Source organism: Crocuta crocuta, unplaced genomic scaffold, assembly GCF_008692635.1.
Source record: "Crocuta crocuta isolate KB4526 unplaced genomic scaffold, BGI_CrCroc_1.0 scaffold197, whole genome shotgun sequence".
Lineage (NCBI taxonomy): Eukaryota > Metazoa > Chordata > Mammalia > Carnivora > Hyaenidae > Crocuta > Crocuta crocuta.
In genome coordinates, this window is record NW_027532002.1 from 3,202,469 (window position 1) to 3,226,140 (window position 23,672).

Below are 23,672 nucleotides of genomic sequence, written 5' to 3' on the forward strand. Positions count from 1 at the left end.
TGAGCGTCTGCCTATTCCTCCTGGAGGTCTTGGCTGGCATCCAGACACGAACAGAGAAGGCAACATGAGGCTGGGAAAGTAAGGTGAACAAGAGAAATGAGAAAAGAGGTGTGAAAATACTCGACATTTTCCCCTCAGGGAGTCTCTGCATGAATCCAAATAGAATTCAAATGACTTTGCATCAATTTTGCCACAGTACACAATTTTCCTAGCTTCTAGGAATTTCTCCATAACATCCCAGTGAAGGAGACTGCAAAACATTATTAAAGAGAATTATCTAATTTAAGGACAAGTCAATTAGCAACTCTAGGACTTAAGACACATTACCAATGCAGCCAGCTAAAATTTTTATGTGATTCATAATTAAATTATCTTGTACCTAAATGTATTTGATAATGAATTAAACCAAAGTATGCTGATCACAAAGATTAAATTATTATTTAATTGAATACCATATTTTTATGCCAAATCAGCCAACGAGGGGAAGAATTGATTTGTGAAGAAAAATTAGCAAAACCTAAAATGTTTCCCAAAAGAGAAAACAAAAATTGGGGGCTAATTTCTTACTCACTTACAAAGTTTTTCAAATTTTTAGACAATAGTTTACTATTTAAAATGTTGAATTGGATAAAAGACCAAAACAAAGTAAAAATAAGGATCTTAAATCCTTGACATCTAAAAAGTAAATTCTAATTCAGAAAAATTAGAATTATTTTCACTTTATAAGAATATTTCTCATATATATACTAGAATTAGCCATGTGAAATTTATCATATAATTAAGAAAACCCAAAAAAGGTACCATTTCCTCAGAGAAATGTCTTCTTTGTTCCCTCCCTTCTTCATTGTCACAAATCCAGTGGTGCTTGGAAGGATGCATTTGTGTGCTATGTGACCTTATTCTTTGTCTGTACGGGAAATACTCATATTTCTTTGGAGAGTGAGGGGGAAATGCAAGGAATCAAATTCGTACACAATTTATGTATATGACTTTTCATGATATTAAGGCAAATCTCTTTAGTCTTATAATGATTCAAAAATAAGGTCACAGCCACAGTCATGACTATGTTTTCAGATTCATTTTAGAAATTCCACCAATGACATAAAATGTACAAGCAAAAATTTATATGGGTGAAATAGCATACGATTGCCATATTCTCCTTTATTCATTTTAATATTATTTGTCTCATACAATGAACATATATTACTCTTATAAGACAAAAATGTGTTTTTATTTTAATTTTAAAAAAATTTTTAATGTTTATTTATTTTTGAGAGAGAGAGAGAAAGACAGAGTGTGAGTGGAGGAGGAGCAGAGAGAAAGGGGACACAGATTCTGAAGCAGGCTCCAGGGGCTGAGCTGTCTGCACAGAGCCCAACGTGGGGCCTGAAACTGCGAACAGGGAGATCATGACCTGAGCCAAAGTCGGAAGCTTAACCAACTGAGCCACCAGGAGCCCCAAAAACCATGTTTCTATTTTTTTAAATTTCTTTAATGTTTTATTTATTTCTGAGAGAGAGAGAGAGCATGAGTAGGGGAGCGTCAGAGAGAGAGGGAGATACAGAATCTGAAGCAGGCCCCAGGCTTTAAGCTGTCAGCACAGAGCCCGATGCGGAGCTCGAACCCACGAACCATGAGATCATGACCTGAGCCAAAGTCGGAGGCTTAATTGACTGAGCCACCCAGGCACCCCCAAAAACCACACTTCTAAAAAGGATTGCAGGGGAGTCTGGGTGGCTCAGTCGGTTAAGTGTCTGACTCTTGGTTTCAGCTCGGGTCATGATCTCATGGTTTCATGAGTTCAAGGCCCATGTCGGGCTCCATGCTGACAGTGGGGATTCTGCTTGGGTGTTTCCTTCTCTCTCTGCCCCTCCTCCACTTTCACTTTCTCTGTCTCTTTCAAAATAAATAAATAAACTTAAAAACTAAAAATTAAAAAAAAGAAAAGGATTGCAATGGAGTCTTCTCTTACACTATCTCATTGAGTGTCACTAATGAGAAACCATTGACTTTTAAATTTTTCCGTGGATTTATCAGCAAGAATCTATCCAATCAGTTCTCCATGAAGTAAGCAGAAGATATCAGCAATCAGAAAGATAAGTGGCTAAGCTGAGGACAAGATCCTCCAGGGAAAGGAAGAGACACAGGACAACAGCACACTGTGCTAGTATTGGCTGTCTGCCATGTACAACATGGCACTGCCCATTGACCTCGGTCCTTGAAGGAGCAGCCCCACCAGGCAGTTACTGTCATACCAATGCAATAGGTAAAGAATCTGAACCTCAGCTAGCTACCAGGGCCACACAACTAGAACATGGCAGAGTTGAGATTAGGTCCAACTTGGCATCACTCAACATGTTCTCTGTCCGTTGCTTCCTAAAGCCTCTCTGAGGTTTGGTCCTCATTGTAGATCTGTGGGAACATAATTACCTTTCCATGTTGACCTTGTTTATCTTCTTTTTCCTGCCACATGTATGCTTGAAAGAAAGAAAGAAACCCACCATCTATCCAACACTGGCCACCCTCACTTAAAAATGCATGATGACATGCCTTGTGGTCGGGGCATGAGATCATCAGCAGGATGTGTGACAGGTAGGTTGTCTATCCCCACTCTCCTCAGTTCCCCTGCCTCTTCCAGGACAGAGTGGCTGGCCATGGAAGGGTGCCCTGTCCCTACACCATGCAAGGCAGAACATGAGCTCATCTCCCATCACCGCTGGTGTTCCAAACCTCAGTGCACAAAGATCCTGAAAACATCCTCATGAGCTCCCCCAGGCTCTGCACACCAAGCCCGTTCCACAAACAAGCAACCCCCGTTCTATTGCTGAAGTGGCTGCAGCAACTTCCAAGGGCAGAAGGCAAGCATCTGCCTGGCCACCTAATAATTCTGGTTCTTTCTGTTCCTGACTATGTCATTTCTCACGACTTCTGCCAGGGTGTTCATCATATTTCTGTTTGCGGTCCAGGGATCACAATAGGAAATAAATCACCAAAGGGAAAAGAAATAGCAATTTGCAAAAAGGGACTAGTCTCTGTAGCCCCGCTCTCCAATTTTTGTTTTCAACACACTTCTTTGAAACGAGATAAAAATCAAAGGTGTAGAGTATTGGGGCCCTGGGAGGAGTACAACCTTTCCTTTCTATGTTAGGCAGAGAAGGGTCTAATCCAAATCTGCAACTGAGGCAGGAAAGCTTCCAAAAGAGTCATTATAGTTGTTCATCGTTTAATTTAATTAATAGAAGAAACTACAGGAACCATCAATTACATAGCATTTGGGCACATGCATTTATGTTCATAATCTCACTAAATCTGAATTACAACCCTTAAATCTACCTTAGGTTCTTTTATTATCCCCACTTCACAGATAAGCAAACTAAGGTTTAGAAAGCTTAAATAATTGTTCAGTGTTGTAAAGCTGGGCTGAACTTTTAGCTCCAGAAGACCAAAAGTTCTTTTTTTTAAACTTTTAAAAATTTATTTCTGAGAGAGAAAGACAGCGTGAGCAGGGGAGGGTTAGAGAAGGAGGGAGACAGAATCTGAAGCAGGCTCCAGGCTCTAAGCTGTCAGCAAAGAGCCTGACGCGGGGCTCGAACCCACGAACCATGAGATCATGATCTGAGCTGAAGCTGGACACTTAACAACTGAGCCACCCAGGCACCCCTCAAAGTTATTAATTGCTATGCTCTACTGCTTCCCCTCAGACTTTCAAGTGATGTGTGTTTAGAGTCCAAACAAAGCCCGGTTTCTCTGCCCAGCTCCGTAACTCACTCCAAAGTCTTACATTCAGATCTTTCAATTTAAAAAGCCACACAAGAGCACCTGGGTGGCTCAGCTGGTTAAGCATCTGACTCATGACAGTCTGTGGGATCAAACCCTGAGATGGGCTCTGTGCTGACAGTGTGGAACCCACTTGGGATTCTCTCTGTCCCTCTGCTCATGCATGTTCTCTCTCTCTCTCCCCTAAAATAAACAATAAATAAACCTTTTTAAAAAGATCTTTCAATTTCAATAGACAAGGGTGGGGTCAATCTAGGGGGTGGTATAGGAAAGAGGAAGAAGGGAATCCAGGGATTCAAATTATAAGAGGAAAATGGCTTGAAAGAGCTAAATATAGGAGTTGGAGCCAAATGGTTTGGCAGGCACAGCCATGTTTAGGGGTGTGTGATGACAGGGACAGTCCTTTTTCTACTCCACTTTGAGCTGTCTTTGTAGAACTTTATCTTTTATGTCCAAAGATCAAATAAAAAAAGATCACATTTAATGAGAACGAGGGGAAATAAACTGGTGACAATTAAAGAGTAAAAATAACTTTTCTGTGGCTTCAGACCACAGGAGTTTTCTCATTTTAAGAGGCACAGGCAAATCACTTAAACAAGGCCTTTTGGGTTCTGTCTTCTCATGTTTCCTCCCACACCCATGGTGGTTAAAGTTATAGAGAGTCATAGTTCTTGAACCCATGGAATTATGTAATAAATGGAAGTACAACCAGGCCAGACTCATCTACTCACAAATGCAGCCTCGCAGCATGGAAGAAAAGGTTATGGAATCCATATTCTAAATGAGAGAACATCCTTCTTCCATCTTCAAGCTTTCTTTCTACTCTCTCCTATGTGAAGTCTGATAGATGGCCAAGGTCTCCTCATTTCATTGCCTTGCTTTCCACCTGCAGATTTGTTTGGTACTAGACCATGAGGCAGATCTGAACTGTTCCTCAGGCTTCAAATGACCAAGCTCACTCAAACACCAAAAGGCAGCCAAAGTTATTTGAGATTCCCATCTCTATCCTATACCACTGTAGTTTAGACAGAATTTGGGAACCACTCCTCAGTCTTAGAGTCAAGCTAACTAGAAAAATCACCAATTTCCCAGTGAGCCTGCAGACACAAAAAGAGAATGATCTATAGGAGACAGCTCTGAAATACTCCCCTGCAATTTCGTAATTTGGGACACAATGTGGGACTTAGTCAAAGTAAGATTGGTCTCAACATAAGAAAAAAAAGTGTTTATCTTGTGCATTGGGAGCCCATGTTTTGTACACTAGAAGATTTGATATACTCTGATTCAAGATCAAGTCAATCCTTGGTCTGTAACCCAAACCATCCCAAAATGCTGTACTTACCGGTAGAAAGTGGCATAGTCCACAGTTGAGTGACAGGTCTGAAACTCCCAGGATTTGAGTTTCTGGCATTCCCGGTGAGCTCGGAGCTTTACCTTCACTGTCCCTTGACACAGTTCAGGCACTGGTTTTCTACGAGGTCTGTTGCAGAACTCATTGGATTCTACCCTCCAGGATTCAGCAAAGTCATCCACATCAAACTTGAAGTTTCCATCTCCGCCAATTAAATCATCACGCTTATGTCCATTGTAGTTGCCACAAAGACCACAGAGTTTGCCCTTGAGATGAGGGGCAGCCATGACTTCGACAAAACTGTCTCCATCCCAGGATATTTCCAAACCTGAAAGAAAAGGAGAGGAAAAGAGGATCAACCACTGCTGAACCCACCAATAATTCCTGAGTGCATGTATGTAAGGACACAGTATATAAGACTGACCTCTAACAAGGGACGCTAATGTCTATCCAAATTCTCATTATTGTTTAATCTTACCATGTTAAGTGTTGTAGATTTTACATGAATCACTTACTTTTTGGGGTTCAGGGTTTTTAAACTGTATAAAGTTTGTCCTTACATGATACCTTATGTACTCTGGCTTGCCTCATAGAGGACTACTCTTTGACCATGTTCCTCTAAAGTTTATAGTTTTGCCCTTTTCCTATAGTAATTATGTTGGTCCAACTTGTGCTTTCATTTATCCAATGATAAGTGAAATGTGGAAATGGAAAGATAACAAAGATCATTGTTTTTAAAGTAATCTTTTTCTTTACCCAAAAATCCCCCATGTAATTATACCAAATGTCAAACGAAAATTTCCAAGTTATTTGTTATAGTGAAAGCATTAAGGTAATAAATATATAGCTTCTGAATAGATCCTATTCAAAGGAGAACACTTATATAAATAAAAATGTTTGCCTCATCTTTGTTTCACACACAACCCTGAGACAAGGAAGGCTGTTTAATCAATGTTTCCTAGGGTTCAGTTGTTGTGGAACCCTTCCAACCTTCACAGCCTGAGCTGATCATAAACTTCAACATTTGAGAAGGCACTGGAGGCTACCAGGCCTCCAGGCTACAAGTTTCTCATGTGCTAGATAGAATCAGAAGGACAGTGCAACCAAGAAAATAGTCTTCACCCCAGAAGGTAAAAAATACAGGCTTCTCTTAGTTTGCTGAACTGACCATCTAAAATTTTGGAGGCTCTGTCTGTAAATATTCATGTTTTTTTCAGATATACTGACCCAGGACTTCCAAGATCCATCAGCCAATGAAATGGCCCCATTGAGTAGTGGAATTTCTATATCACATATAGGACAGCCAGGCTATGCTGTCACATAGCACAGATCAGTCTGACTAGAAGGTCAAGAAGAAATGTTCTCATATATATCCTGATATTGTGTGTGAAGGCACTGTGCATTAGATAAAGTTGAGGGCTTTTATAAAAAGCCTCTTGAGGTTCATTAAAGAGTAAATAACACATTCTTCTGGTCAGAATTTTTCTTTATGTCTCAAGTGTGTGTTGGAAGCTTTTCTTACTGTTTTCCTGATAATACCCTGGTAGTGCCTGAGATTCCCAGGGAATGGATGAAGTAAGCACCAGTTCTCTGACATGAGCACCAGGAGAACATCAACAAGAAACTGATGTTCACTTCTGCCCTGGGACTTCTCCTTATTCACTGTCACTATTTCCTAAGAGTAACAACCTAAAGAAAAAGTCTCTTTTTAACAGAAAAAGAGAAAGTCTTCCCATGTGTGTGTTTTTAAATATTACCCTCTTGGGTTTCTAACAAAATCTAGTCTATCATTTAGCCTTTTCTGAGCCTCTGGAAAAAGCAACATGACTTTCCTCTTAGAAGACCCTGCAAGATTAGGTTGATGGACAAATGTCCAGCAGATGCTCAGAAGTTGGGGGGTAAGGCAGCGATGGGAAAGAGAGGGCCAGCGGAGGAGGGAATGGATCCTGGATATAAAATTGGCATAAGACAAAATCAGAGTGATGTAAGATTAGTAAGAAATGCCCAGAAGTAAGATTCTAAAGCCAATATTCCCTAAGTTGGAACATGATCCAAGAGGAGAGAAGGCTGGCCAAATAGCATTTCTGTGAGCAGGCCACACAACTGCCACAAGAAAGAGTTACAAATCCATTTTAGGGAGTTATTGACAGAATAAACCGGTGCTCTAAAACTAGGTTTCTCAAGAAATAACCAAAGGCCCATATGGAAATCACTGTACAGTAAATGAAAGGAATGGAAACGTTCTTAGTCAAAGGCAAATGGTAGAGAAGACTTCTTGGGATGGAGAAGAAGGTAGATTCAAAAAATTAAATAGAGTTGAGTAAAGAAGAAAGAAAGAAGGTCATAAGAAAGTCCCCCTTAAAGAGAGGCAAACCAAGAAACAGATTCTTAACTACAGAGAACAAACTGATGGTTACCAGAGGGGAGGTGGGTGGTGGGATGGGTTAAATGGGCAGTGGGTATTAATGAGGGCACTTTTTATGAGCACCAGGTGTTATATGTAAGTGATGAATCACTAAATTCTACACTTGAAACTAGCATTACATTGTATGTTAACTAACTGGAATTTAAATAACTTGGAAAGAAAAAAAATCTCTCTTAGGAGCAATCTGGTGAAGAGTGTAGAGCGATGGGGCAAGGCGATCAGAGAAAGGACACACTGTGAGATTATCCACGTGGTAGACTGACCTCCTCTGTGGATCTTTGTGAGATGATGATGTCACCTGCCACAACTACAATTCTCCTATAAAGTGATTTATATTTCTTCATACTCCATCATTTAACACATTATCTGGCACCTACCATACACTCACTAAATGAATGAATTGCCTGTAAATTGATACATTTTGAGTTGAATCTGCAAAGTCAAAGAAATTGTGAATTTCATGCTAGTTAAGACACTGAAATAACAATTTTGAAAAAAGACAAGGAAATTATAATATGATTTGTAATAAACTCTCTAAGGTATAGAAGAAACATGACCTCACGAGCCTGTAGCCAGGCAGCTGCCCAGCAAGAGAAATGAGGGAAGAAAATCAATTCCATACAACATTTGAACTTCCAAAGCATAATTCCAAAGATTTTCCGTGTTGCAAAATTTTCCAAACTGCAAATCTCTTTCCTAGACAGTAGGCAAATACTATTCTTCCAAATGCCACAATGGTTGAGAATTTATATCCAAAGGAGCTCCAACATCATTACTGACAATGATATAACAAATTTGAGAGTTTGGGCAACTGAGTTCATGTGTGAAATCAACTCACAGTGGACAAGCCAGTCATTATGTTCTTTTCATGCAATAGACTAATGGTCCCTCGCATGCCTGGGAAGATGCGGAGCCATTGTTTTTAGTTAACTCTTCTCAAACTCTTGATCTCTCATAAAACATGGCTCCAAAAGTAAAAGAATAATTTGTAATTCGCTCTCTTTTCCTCTTCTTTTCTTTGTTTTTATTATAGTAAAAGGATTTTCATGGACCAATGCTAAGGGACGACTTATCCAACTACAGATGGCTTTGTCTATTGCTATATCATATATATATGCATTTGCATGATTATTATTACCCTCTACATGAGTAAAATGCACACAAAGGAAATTACAATCATGACAGCAAAAAAAAATGAATAAGTTAAAAACGAAGAAACTGTTCTTCCAAAAGACATTTCAAATAGGCATCTTACGAGATGAAAACATTGTGGAAGCATTTGAGGGGCTGGGGCTAGTCATTTCTACAGCTGGGATGAGTTTCCCAATTCCTCTGCATGGGAAGCTGGGTAGAAATAACTGGCAGAGTCAGAAGGCCAAAGCCAAAGCACATGTCCTGTCTGGAGGTGTAAGCGGCAGGCACATTCCTTCCACTGCAAAAAGCGCCTTCCAATTATCCCTCCTCACCAGTGAATGTTTTACCAACTTGTTTTTTACCCTTCAAATAAAGGCTCCACACCACTAGCTTAGAGGTTGTGGGGTTTTTTTTGTTTTGTTTTGTTGTGTCGTGTTTTGTTTTCTGAGGGAGAGAAGTCATTGTTCTTTTATTTTGTTGCTGTTTTTGTTTTGCTTTTTTTTTTTTTTTTGGNCTATAGACATACCAAAGTGATGCTTAAAACTTGATGGCTTTTCTGTTCAGATTTTGTACCAAAGGAAAAAAAAAGAAAAAAGAATATATATATATATATATAGTCNTGTTAATGCCTTTGGGTGGAGCTGACGTAACTCTCTCAGGTACAGCTGATGAAGTGAACAGATGGCAGAAAGGAAATATTTTTAAATTATTCACTAAGTGCCAAGATTGGGGTAGGAGTGTGATGGGGGTGGGCAGTGCTTTCTCCAGCTACTAAACCAGCTCCGTGCCCTCTGTCCCACCCTGGTTGTTATTAGGTAAGCAGCGACAGCCTAATCCCACCAAGCTACACAGCCACCTGTGCTCCTCTGCCAAAGGGTTCCATCATGAAGTGCTGAGTTCATAAAACACAGGGGCAAAGAGTCATTTCTCCCCACTTCCCATCCTCTGAGCTGTAGGCTTGATATAATGTTATTTTGAAAAAATATTTTGAAAAAACTTTCCTTTGATATGAGGCTTATGAAATTAGAAAAATAATCAATGGGAGAAGACCACTCCAAGGATATACTGTGATATTTTAAGTAGACAATGAGTAGGTGATAAAAAGAAAATATCCCTAAGGCATAGCACAGACTGAGATTGGTCTTGGGGAAAGAATAGTGTCTGGAAATGGAAGTGTTCCACTCAAAGGATACTCTCAAAGCAAGTTTAGTGCCCACAGGAATACAGTTCATCCCTAGGAAGCAGAAAGTTTATGCTCCGGGAAAGTGTTCAGCTGGGTATTAAGGACATCACATGACTTACTTGCATCGTGGTAAGAGAGATGGAAAGAAGAAAGGAAATTGTAAAACTGACTTCAAGGCCAAGAAGAGTGAAATTCATTAATCTAATTATGGTGTTTATGATCTATTATTATTTTCTTAGCAGCCCCATCCTTTCACTCATTTTTACAACGTGGAATCCTTACAAGAGTACACTTATTCCGTAAGATGTCGCCAGCTATGAGCAGAACAGTATCAAACCTCCTAGGCTGTTCGCAATCTCTCAGTATCCAGGATCCCTTTGAAAATAGGGCTGTGGTTGACCAATAATTTCCATATCAGTAGAATCCATTGTGTTCAGCTGGCATGCAAACAGATAAGCAAGGTGCTTCTAATTAGTGCTGCATAATAATGAGTCATCTTGGGCACGATTTACAGAGAGCCACAAACTGTAGCCTTCATTAAAGGAGTGAGCTGAGGCCTACATCGACAGAGTGACATGGCATTTGAATAAAATAACAGGTGTCTGAATCTTCTGAAGAGGACTAATCCCTCTCAAATTGAATAAATAGATCTCTTCACACCTGCTACATTCAGAGTGAAGTTGGGAATCCTCTGTTTATAGAATGTTCCAATACATTAATATTTAATTTTTTCTCACTGCAACCATGTTGTGCTCCCTAAATAAAAGCTCCCTAAGCTTCTCCTTGGCTTGCTGCCATTGTTTAGCTGTGCTGGCATTCCATAAACTCAGATCAATTTGTCAAATGTATTTTGGCCTGAACGGAAACAATTAACAGGGTTCTGAAGTACAGCAGAGAACAGGCTCTATAGTGCCTCAAAAGTGTCTGCTCTATCAAATATTTCCCTTTTGGATCCATATTATCTAAAGAAACTGGAACATAATTGATGCATTTACACTGTTAAATTTTCATCAATACAAAAAGTGAGAAATATACTGATTTCCTCAAGTATCATGCTGACAGAAAGAGCATATACCAAGAGAACATGCAGTTCAATATTCAATCGACAAACAATATGCATTAACCAAAGTAGAATGGAAGGAACCATGATACAACTGAATGTGTAAATGAATTCATTCCCTGGGGCTGCTATTGAAGGACTGAGTTCTGCTTCTAAGGTGCCTCCTTAGGTAGCACCCCGCAGGCAAGAATTTGTGCTTTCACTGAGTCCCTAAGAGTAACCTGCTAGCAACTATGCACAGTTTGGCCTGGGAGGGATGTGTCTTCCAGTGGAGTGGAACAGAGGGTCCAGTGGGTCTCGGGCAACATGGGATGCTGAGAAGGGGCAGCAGCAAGCGGCTCCATGTCCCCAGCCTGGGCGACAGCAGTTTCAGAGGAACCTAAGCATCTTCCAGGGGAGCCCTGGTTCTAGCCATTAACTCAGTGAGTACCTTCCCCAGGGTCCAGAATGGACAGAACTGCTGGTCACACAGCCGTACACACTCCCATCTGCACACCCACACATCAGTGGTTTACTTTTAAGGATTCCCCCTTCTTGGACAGATGCTAACAAGAAAAACTCTCTTCTTCACAGATGTGAAACTGCACATTACTAGCTGAGCTGGGAGAAACACTGACAATTCCAAGCTGGACACCAATGGCCTAAAATTGCAACAAAACATGAGAAAGAAGTTATTTGGGGCGCACAAGTGCTATTTTTGGAATGGGGATGTCAGCAGATTGCAAGGGTGGTGTGACTGGTGCCGGCCGGCAAGGCTCCACCGTGTGTAGATTTCTCCAGCTATTTTGTGGTACCTTCCAGGTCTCCCTCGAAGCCCTGGTGCGCAGGGATGTAGTAACGCCTGCAGCAGGAACACTTCCCTGCCTCTGGGCTTTCCTCCGGAAGAGACAGAGCACTGCTGTGCGGGTTGGTGAGGCAGAGGGAAGAGCCAGAGGCACACGGAAGCCCACCTGCTTTGGTTGTCACTTTCAGGAGGTAGCCATCCAGGTCGATGTGGAACTGCGGCGCCTGGCAGGGCAGCGCGATGCGCGAGCCGTTCCAGCGCACGGTCAAGTGCTGCTGGAGGCTGACGGTGCTGGCGCCCAGCACCAGGTCCACCGACTTGGTCCAGGAGAAGGAGCGGGTCCTGCGCGCGTCGTTCTTCACCAGCACCTGAAAGGGCGAGGCAGGGGAGGAGCAGTCTTTTGTCAAAACGTACTGACACGTCCCCTGAAAGTTAAATGTCCGTCCGTCAAAAGTGTTGTAGTGGGGATCTCCGAATACCGTGCAAACGCCGGGCTCTGCGGATGAGTGAGAGACAAAAGCAGGTCATAAACGGAGCAAAGGATTCAAGGAGAAATCAGGGGTCCCTGCAATAAACCTGGAGGGGGCACCTCCCAGGTGGGGGAGGGTCTTAGCAGAGATGCACTAGTGGGGAACTTAAAAAAAAAACAAAAACTGGTTGTCTTAGAATTCTGTGCCAAACCCCATAGGGCATGCAATGTTTCAGGTGCTTTTATACTTGAAAGTTATTTATAACATTTCCAAGTTTTTAAGCCATCTCTATTTTGGAGCCTTGATATAATGCTCTGGTCTTAACATAAGGATGGAGAAATAAAACTAAGATAATTTTGTGAACAAAACTGGTTTTACTGCATAACACACATAAACAAAACTAAACAAACAAATAAATAAAAGGCAGTAACATAAATGACAATAAAGCAAAGCAATAGTATTATTTCCATTTAACTGATTCAAAAACATGTGGAACCATGGCATTCTAAATGATACTCATGGGTTTTAATTTTTTAGAGGTATTATATTCAGCACCCATGTATTTACTAAGGCAAATAAATAGAATTGCCAAATAGATAAATGTTTAAATACCACTACGAAACAAAGTACTGATAAAATTAATAGCCTCTATGGTTGGTTTGTTTGTTTACAAATACAAGGGCCTATATTTTGATCTGTGTATCAAAATCTAAAATTGGGTAAAAATAAATTATAAAACCAATCATTTCATAGATTTAGGAAATTCCAACACATTCATCACATCAAAATATCATTCATTTAAATATTTGTGAAACCCAGGCAAAGTTTTACACTTGAGGCATGTCAAAAAGTTTTACAGAAAATTAAACATCATTTTTTTAAAACAATATTTGGCATTGCTTTGTTCTCCATGTAAAGATTTTTTTGTCTGTTTTCAGGGAGGCATGAACAACCAGGAAACGAGTAATTCATTTAGATAAAGCAGCCCACATGATGAAAGAACAAGAATCGAAAGATCAGTTTCCAGTTAACACCAGCACAGGTCAATATCCTATAAACAATTGTTCTGAATAAGTAAGGGAAGAATTAAAACTCAGCACAGAGAGAGGATGTGCCAACTGATCTGATAGCACCAATGGATTCCAAGGCAATTGTGTGCTTGTAATTTGTAAAGTGTTTGGAGAGTAATGTTGTTTTATGTTATAATACACTATGTCATTACATATGTCAATTACATTTGACTCCATATAACTCTGTGTATTTGCAATTTGGTAAATTAACTGCGTGTTTCAAGTTAGCTTTGCTTGTCAATGTCTGATAGAGACTCAAAAAGATACATTTTTGTGTGTGCAGGATAGTTTTAATGAACAAATACTTCAAGGAATATAAAAAAGGCGCTACCTGGGGGAAGAAGGCGGAAGACGTGGGTGGAAGAGAGAAACTTTGAGAGCTCAGCAACAAAATTTTAATTTGCCTTCCCTTTCTTTCTTGTCCTTATTTTCTCCTTGTGACTCCAATTCTGCCCCCACCTTCCTAATCCTATATCCACCCCCAACTAGTGTTCCCACCTATCTAACCAACCCATAATGCATGTTCCAGTCCTCCCTCCATGTGACTGCCTTCAAAATTACCCCATCACACATTTCCCTCACATTCTAACAAACAGAATCTCTCCTTGGCATGAAAATGGGGTTTCTTTGGTTGACAGGGGGCAAAGCAGTTCTTGGGACACCTCGAGGAGCATCAGGAAAATTATAGTTCTGAGTCAATACTATCATGTGCCACAAAAAGACTGTTCACATGACCACCAGATGCACCAAATTCAAGAGAAGGGCTTTTTCAGAGTTCTTAACACGCTCAAGAAAACCCAGACCAATCAAGGCTTTTGAGCTTTTGAGCTTGAAACAGATGGATCTCAGCCTGGGGAGGCCAAGGTACTAATGGAGGAGCTAAAATACTCCAGAAGAAATCCTCTCTCGGCTGGGAAAAGCTAGCACCGACTGAGAATTCACTATCTCTTCTAGCGCTGTTCTACATGCCTACTGATCGCGGATATATCATAAGAAAATGGATATTTAGATTGTCTTTTAACATTAAACAAACAGCTAAGCCCCTGTAGTAAATCAATAACATGAACTATTATCAAGGCATTGAAAACATTTATGAATAATGTTCATGACTGAGGAAATACTTACGACATATTAAGTGAAAAACAGGAAACAAACTTCTGTCTACAGGATCATCTTAACTGTGTTAAAATAAATACATACACACCCCATACTGTAAACTGTGCTTATTACTTGGTAGCAGAACCGCGAGTGATACTTTTTCTTCCTTTCTTCCTTTTGCTTTCCTGTTTTTGTTTTTGTTATAATTTTGTTTTTCAAGTCAAGATGTGGGCACAGGTAGATAGGGCCAGTTAAGTGACCGAGCAAATCCTCAAAGAAGCAACAGAAAATGTACAGCCTACGGTGGCCCCGGGGAAGGCTGAGCTTACTCATAGTTGGGCGGAAAGCAACAAGGGACATCCAGGGAGACCAGGTGAGGGAAATCATGTGTGAACAGGGCTGTCAGGAAAGATATTTTTCAAGAGGCCCTCACTTGTGGAAGAGACAGGGGTTTGGAGATCAGAATGATTTTTCTGTGTAACAGCAAGATAGAAGAAGCCAACAAAATTTCATGACCAGGAAGATGCCTGAGAATTATGCGTTGCATTTGGGGACATTTGTATCATGAGCTAAAAAAATTTGGAAACCTTGGCCTTTTTCCTGGCACCTCAAGATCCCCATGCCATATCCTGTGATGAACATGTGCACTGGAGGATGGCTTGGAGTGTAAATCTCAGGGACACATGAGCTGCCTAGCTGGAAAGGATAAAAGCTAGATAAACACTTAAGGGACACAAATGGACACTATAAGCTCATACCATTGTTTTTTGGTTTTGTTTTTGTTTTTGTTTTCCATCAGACCCAATGAAATAAGCTGCAGCCCAAAATGTCCAGATGTCCGGTCACACTGTTCTGGAAAGCTTGGAGTGATGGTGAGAGCTAGATAAAAGGACAGTTCTATAACTAACCTTGTTTGAATGGGTCTAAGTCAGAGGATGGAGAAGAAAATTCCAATATACAAGTAGTGTATATATTGAAAAAGCATACCACTGCTTTTTCAGAGTCCTTTAAATCAAATCATCAAATGTCATTTTTGGTTTGGTTTGTTTTCCTTATATGTACACAATGTCTAAGCATAAGAAAACATCAGGAGTATATAAACCCAAATATTCAGAGTGTGGTTTTTTTTTCTCTCTTAAGTAATAGAGTTATGTGTGACATGTATTTTCCTCTTTCTTGTTTATGCGTATTTACATTATTATTTACATTACATTTCATTATTTACAATGACTAGGTATACTTTTGGAATAAGAATATTTGTCTTAGAAAACTAAAAACACTGGATTAAAACACATTGCTTTGATGCTCCATACTTTAATAAGATTACTACGAGAATTAAGAGAATCAGGCTACTTCTAAAAACATAATTTCAATATTTTTCTCTTAACCTCATCAGGTACAGGTATTTTGGCCACTGGTATATTTATTCTAATGAAATGCCTTCCTTCTGAGAGAAGTGATTATTCTCAAAACATCCGTCAAAGGAAATTAAGGGAAAATTATACAACTCCATGTTATAAAGAAAATAGGAGAAATCAAATAGACTCTAAACTCCTACCTCCAAAACACAACCAAACAAAAACAGAAAAGTATAAGGAAGAAAAAAGTATCATTCATGGTTCTGCGACCAAGAAATGACCACCGTTTACAACTGTGTGTGTGTGTGTGTGTGTGTGTGTGTGTGGTGTGTGTATGTGTATTCGAACACAGTTAAGATTATCCTGTACATGAAATTTTATTTCCTCTTCACTTATCATGCCATAAGGTTTCCCCAGTCATTAAAATCACTTTGAAAACATAGAAAATGACTCTCATCCTCAGTCCTTTACGTCTGCAAAGAGGATGCTTTCCCCTACTCATGGCAGCACAGCACCACGCAGATCAGCACATTTCCTGAAGTGTCCTAACCGTAAGAAAGTCTATCAAATACAAAATGGCTTTAAACATTTCTCAATACAAATTGCAGGGAAACAGGCCCTGTGGGACTCTGGGTCACTGGGTCATGCAGGGAACCCCAGGTGGGTAAAATTCATGATGATGTGCCAAATGTAGGTAAAGAACCACAAAAGGCTGGGATTAGAAACGCTGCCCTTAATACAAGCCCGTATGCTGGTGGTCTAGGCTCCTCCTAAACACGATGTGAGCCCCTGACATCAAAAGGCTGTGAGTGTCCCTGTAGGAACTTCTCCACGCAGGAGGCTCTGGCCTCACACACAGGTGTCCCTGACAGCTGCTGGCCTGCGGATCCCAGGGGCCAACAGATGCTCCACCAAGTGGCGCTTGGATTCCTAGAACATTTTGCATCTTTGTCTTCTTAACTAAAAATTTCATCTAACTTTACTGTGTGAATGGGGGTTGGGAGGAGGGTGAGCAGAAAGCCAGTAGTAGGTTTCTTTCTACCAGTCTATGATTCACCAGATACACTTACATATCTATATAAGAAAAACTGATTTTCAAAAGCTGGGTAGGCACCTAAAATAAAATATATAGAGATATTTTTAAGTCGAGTAGGCATACCATTAAGAATGTAAATTTCTTTTCACATATTTTCCATAAGTTTCCATATACTCACCAGCTTCAAACAGAAGAGCAAAGAAAGCAGTCCATACCTTCAAAATCTAATCTGAAATACACCTAACCCCAGAGCCATGGCTGACTTCCTAGGGCCTCCCCAATGGAGCCCAGTGCTTCTCTACCTCTCACCTTCCCCCCTGCACCTGTCCCACACTTGACAGTTCACAGTTCACAGATCCTTCACTTCCTGGTTCAAATGCCACCTCCCCACAGCGCCTTCCCCAGTGCTGTAGCCAAAGTCACTTCTCTTTCCTCTGAGTCTCCAAAGAAAAACTTACCACATCGTTTAGATTATCTGGGACAGTCTCAACTTCAAAGACTCTATCCTATAGACACATTATGTTTTCGGTTTGAGGGCTAAAAATATCACCACCAAATCCACTGCAGGCTTATGATAAATCAATTTCTTCCATAACTTATAGTTAGAATGTATGCTTAACTCCCAAACCAGGTTTTAAACTCCTTATATGTAAACTCTGTTCTCAGTGCCTGGCACACTGCCTTGTAAATTGGAGGTATATACATATATTTTACACAGATTCATCTTTGCATTATTCACAGCAATGCCTGCTATAATACATATTAGGTATCCATAAATATTGGTTGAATGAAGGGGTTAATTAATTAAAGAATACGTTTCAGTAGAGAAAAAAACCAAACTCCCCACACTGAACTTACTAAAATAGATGGGTAATGACTAACACACAGCAGGTTATTGACAGGATTTTACTTAATCAGTTAACTAATTAGATAATTAATGCTCTCAAAAAAAGGAATTAAGGCTGCAGATGAAATTAAGGTTTTTAATCAGCTGACCTTGAGATGGAGAGATTGTCCTGGGTAATCCAGGCAGGATGACTATTATCACAAGCATCCTCAGAAGTGAAAGAAAAAGGCAGAAAAACGAGTGTCACAGTGACATAGCATGAGGTGGACTCAACATGCCACTGATGGTTTTGAAGACAAAATAGGGTCTCAAGCCAAAAAATGTGGGTAGCGTCTAGGCACTAAAGAAGGTGGGAAAAAAACCCACAGATCCTCCACCAGAGCTTCCAGAAGAAACACAGCCCTGTTGTTACCTTGATTCTGCCCATTGAGAACCATTTCAGATTCTGATCTTTAGAACAATATGTGTTGCCTTAAGCCACTAAGTCGGTAGTAATTTGTTCTAGCAATAATAGGAAACTAATAAACTTCACAATAGCCAAGGCAACTAGTTTAAAGTGACTAGTTTATGCCAGGAACCATGCCAGATGCTTTCCACACTTTCACTATCCCCTTTAATCCTCACTACTTCTCTGCACATTGTATATTATTACCCTAATTTCTTAGCAATGAGTTCGGAGGCATTGCCATGTTGCCCATGGTCACTCAGCCAAAGGCAATAACAACAGAGTCCAATCCAGCTCTGCAGCTCTGAGGCCAGTGCCTTCCTCATCACCACTTGATGCTTCCACTTATACCCTGTACGTAGCATCCTACACAGTTGTTGTTAACTAGCTGGGATCACAAAGCTCTTCGGGGATCTGAAGAAATGTGTAGACATTCTTCCTCCCAAATGCACACAAATGTATCCACTCAAATGTAGGGGTCCATGGACACTGTGTGCCAAGACTGATCAAGGAATCCATCACCTTCAGTTTGAGAACACTACCTAGAAGTTAATTATAAATGATATGATACGGTCCTCTTATTCGATATGTTTATATTTCATCTCCCCAACTACATTACAAGTTCTTTTTTTAAAAATATTTTTTATTTATTTCTAGGAGAGAGAGAGAGAGACAGCATGAGCAGGGGAGGACCAGAGAGAGAGGGAAATACAGACACCGAAATTGGCTCCAGGCTCTCAGCGGGCAGTCAGCACAGAGCCTGACGTGGGGCTCGAACCCACGAACCGCGAGGTCATAACCTAAGCGAAAGTCGGACGCTTAACCGACTAAGCCACCCAGGCGCCCCTACATTACAAGTTCTTAAACTCAGGGTCTGTACCAGCTTTTTATTCATTTCCTCCAGAGGACCTTCCAAACCAGCCAAGCTCTTACCTTAATATGTCTGTCTATAAAGTAGAAATTGTTATTTATCACTTGAGGGCTGTGCACCTGAACTGAAAGAGGTGGGCTTCACATCTCTAAGTTCATCTAACTTTAGAGCTTGCAAACATGAAGTATGCTTCATGGAAGACTGTCCTGGGTTTGCATCCTAGTCTTGCCAGTTAAAGACGACAAAATCATGCACAGGCTACCTGTATCACCTAAGTTTGTCCACCTATAACATGGGTCTAAAAACAATTACCTTGCACGTTGGTTACAAACATAAAGACAGCATTGCAAAAGTGCTGAGAATGTAATGGATGCTCAGAGAATAGTTACTATTAGTTCTATTATCATAAATACTACGCAAATCCAGCAAATCGATATCCACTGCTGGTGAAAATAGGGCTGGATAACACTGTAACTGTAACATACATGTAAAACATAGACTTGTTGAAAAGACGACGTGAGTTGAGTCTGTCTATAAAAGACATATAAAATGTAGATTTGGGGCCAGAACAGGGTAAGCCTTCTAGGCCAAAAGAAGAATATTAATCAAGTCATGGGGCAGCTTGCGCACGAAGAACAGGACACCGATCTGACCAGAGTGGGGAGTTACTTCAGGATATGTGAGACACCCAAACCATTTAAATAAGTTGGCCTGAGATTTACTGCCAGCCTGAGAAGTTTAAATGTATTCCAAAGAACCAACATTCCTTAATGTGTTTCCTATGAAACATCAATCCTGCCTGTGGCTCTGCCAAAACAAGTAGAAATAAAAAAAATCTCTGCAGCTCAAATTACTTCAGGAGGTACCCCATACTCTATCACCCTCCTGAAAGTTTACCCTGCACATTGGCATAGAGAGGACCCTGCCAATCCTTCAGTAAAGAAACATGTTTAAATTTACTTGACCCAGCATTTTCCTCATGTATTTAATCACAGAAGCTTGTTTTGAAATATTACTCATTACTCTTCCTCAGCACTAGTGTTTTATAAAACAAACTTTGGGAAACTGTGAGAGACAGTGAAGAAAGCTGGAGTTCTTGTGAAGGCCAGAGGCGTGTAGAAAGGGCTGATGGAGAAAAGACAGAGGTTAGTTGCAGGCAATAGGTTAAAGTTCTGGCTGCTATGGAAGTGGGAAGGAAATTATTTATTGGAAAAACAACACAAAGAGACAATCAAGCAGACTTGATGACTGATTAGCTACATGGGGGAGAAAGGCCAAAACGATGAGAAATAATGTTAAGGCCCCAACTCTGTGCAGCTGGGGTAATGGGGGTGCCAGAATTCAGTTAACAGATAGGGGTTGGAATCAGCCATTCATTTCTTCATCCAACTCCCAACCAACACAATCAGGAGAAGCAAAGGTAGCAACTGTTAATAAAATTCAAATGCAGTACTTTGGAAGAACGTGGTCTCCAAAAAAGTTAGACTGAGATCTACCATATTAGCATCTTGTCAAGAAGTCTTATGTGAAGGTCCTCAGAAATTAGAAACCAGAATGAGCTCCAGGAGGAGCACTGTGGAGGCAGAGCTGTGAGCTCACAGGATGAAAAGGTAAAAAATAAAAGGAGACAAGATATGTGCTCTAAAAACAGAACAGAGAGCAGAGCAAAGGAGTGGCTGGGGGCGGAGTGGCTGGGGATGGAGAGCACTAACCAAGAAGGGGCTGTGATAAGAAGAAAGAATGATAGTATTCATAAATAAAAAATTTCTCATCAAAGGGAACTACATAGTGCAGCTAGTGATTCATTTCTCCAAACTCCCAGGGAAGGTTAGAACTCAAGTATTGTAAACCAAGAGACTGGAGGTTAAGTGACCTAATAAATGTAGATACGTTTTTAAAAGGTGAGCAAAACCAAGTGCTTTCAAATAGAAGCTGCTAGTCATGCAGAAAGAAAAGAAGCTGGCAAACTTCATATATATTTGGAGGTAAACCTCTAAACGAATAAAAATGTAGTCAACAGAGAACACAAAATAGTTCTTATACATGTTGGCTTTAGAGTTTCCTAGAGCAGGGTATCAGCTGCCCTCACCCTATTTATTTCTCAGACTCTCAGATTGCTCATTTGTAAAATGGAGCTTCTACTTCATGGATCATTATGAGGATCAGATGACAGGATACACAGGGAATGCTGAGCACAACACAGACTGACACAGACTTACATTCAATAAATCTTTACTGGCAATAGGAGCAATTTTAGTGGCAAGAGAAGTTGCAATTTTTGTTGTTCTTGTTTTGCTCTTAGCAGACATGACCTCCAGAAAGGAATAAATCTGCCTCTGCTTTGTATATAGTAATGTGCAATTTATTATACAGTATTTTCTGTAAAGTGAAATATCAGTGTCAGAATCTGGAGTCTATATTGTTTGGCCACTTTACTGTATTTTAGGTATACCAATGCTAAGTGGTTTGAGTCACCAGTTCTTTCTGTCAAAACTGGGTATATGTATCTTTTTTAAAATTCAAGATGGCAGCCTTGACTAAGTGTACCAGATGTCTCGTAATGAATTTATATATCTCTTTCTGTTCAAAACATATTATTTCAAAATTTGGGAAGAAACTAGCTTTTTAAAAAATCTATTTACTTATTTGGAGAGAGAGGGAGGAACAAAAGAAAGGGAGAGAGAGACAAGCAGGCTCCATGATGCCAGCACAGAACCCAACCGAGGCTTAGTCCCACAAACCATAAGATCATGACCTGAGCCAAAACCAAGAGTAAGATGCTTAACTGACTGAGCCACCCAGGCGCCCCAAGAAAGTAATCTTTAATTGAATGATTTAATAATGGTGCATTTATATTAAGAATATTTTCCTGGGGTGCCTGGGTGGCTAAGTCAGTTGAGTGTCTGACTTCTGCTCAGATCATGATCACAGTTTGTGAATTCGAACCCCACATCGGGCTCTGTGCTGACAGCAAATAAAAATAAAAATAAAGAATATTTTCCTACTCAAAGATCCAAGGAGGCCATATGATATGTAAGAATGAATATTGGACTAGAAGGTTAACAATAAACAAACAAACAAATAAATAATAAAGCAGGTTCTCATTCAGCTCTTCCAGTTAATACTACCAAAAGCCTCAGTTTCCTCACCTGAAAAGTGAAAAGGTCGACTTCATAATAAAGGTTCATTCATTTATACAATTCCATGATGCTGAAATAGTGATGAGTTTGAGTGACACTGCTCCTCTTTCTTACTCCTACTGGGAATTCTACACAGTTATTTCAAGTTTAGAACTATAGTATTTTAATATTGTAAGTAAGAAAATTTAGAAAGGTCTTCACTTACCACTGAAAATACCTCCACCCTCAGTTGCCAGAAGGGGAAAAAAAATCTGGAAAACTGAGTGGACATGGAAAACCAAGCCAGTTTGATTTGCCAGTGAGCACAGAGAACACCAACTATCAACTCCTTGCACCTGAGCAGACATGGAGGTGTCACCAGGTAGATGAAAGCCTGAGCACTTAAGTGGGCATTTCCTCTAGGGTGGGGTGGAGGGAAATGCTATTAAATTGGAAACTCCTCCTAACATCCTTCTCCAAATTCTAATCCTTGCCTTTATAAAGACCTCTGCACCTTCTCTTCCCTTCCCAATTGAAACTGGTTGTTAAACTGTATAAAATGACAAATAAGTCAATGGTAGACATTCCAGCCCACCCCTCAGGTCAGATTTCATTAGAGGAATTCAGGCTCCACACTGACCTTGGGCATACTTCTTAAGCACAAAGCTCAGTTCCTCGGCTGTAAAATCGAGCTGATAACATTACTTGACTATAAGATGGCTGTGAGTATCAAACAAATAAATGAGATAGCCCATGAAAGTGTTTAGATACAGCAAACACTACATAAATATCAGCTGCTGCTGCTGCTACTGCATTTACTACCATTATTATTTGATGATGATGATGATGATGATGATGATGATGATGATGATGATGCCTATTAACTAAACCATCAGAACTTATCAAGCCCTTAAACCCTGTATGGACTACAATAGGTGGTAGATAAAAGATGACTCCTGACCTGATAACCTCAGGCTCCTCTTTCAGCTTTGTACCAACCCGTGGCCAGAAATTTTAAAGTATCCCTTAGAACAGAAGAGCATATAAAACAGAAAACAAACTGGTGTCCTCATGTCCTTTCCAATGCTGCTCCAGTGCTGGTGTGGGATTTCCTAGCCACCGCGTGTGACACAGTTGGGTTTTATTTGCCACCTCTCTCTGCTAGTTGAGCCTCAGGAGTGGTGTCAAACCCAAGTCCAGCTGCTCCGGCAGAAACTTCAGTGGCCACTTAGCTTAACGCCTCCTTGGCAGGGCTAAAGTCAACACCACAAATTCTTATTCTACAAGCATCTTGAGCTCTGGTTGCAAATTTCCTTGCTTTCCTGAGTTAAGGACAGATCCTTGGTGTTAAGGGACCTGGAGTTGCTTACAGTCTCGGGGGCCAGAAACCTTGCTCAAACACGGAATTACTAATTTGCAGAACCGCTGTCAGTGGAGGTTTCTCATAAAATGGGCCTCGAGGTCACAGTTTCATTAAATTGTTGTATTCCCACTCCTACAGCCACTCTTTAATTGGAGATACCTGTAGGCATGCCCCGGGAGGTATGGAAGATGTGCCAAAACCAGCCAGGGCAATCCACAGCCCCCGTGCTGGGTGCACGCAGCAGGCAGGGCCCTCTCCGAGAGCAGGCACAGCAGCGCTGT

General features: G+C 40.5%; 1 protein-coding gene across 2 annotated transcripts in view; it reads right to left on the reverse strand.

Moving 5' to 3' along the window:
- Positions 1-23,672, reverse strand: part of BMPER (BMP binding endothelial regulator) — a 250,362-nt gene that overhangs the window by 67,989 nt on the left and 158,701 nt on the right. Inside the window, exons 12-13 of one of the 2 annotated variants that reach the window (XM_077775353.1) lie at positions 11,881-12,210; positions 5,120-5,456 (exon numbers count right to left, since the gene is read on the reverse strand). In XM_077775353.1, coding sequence (XP_077631479.1) covers positions 5,120-5,456; positions 11,881-12,210 — 667 coding nt within the window. The remainder of the gene's footprint in view (positions 1-5,119; positions 5,457-11,880; positions 12,211-23,672) is intronic. The other variant, XM_077775354.1, reaches the window with a different exon arrangement.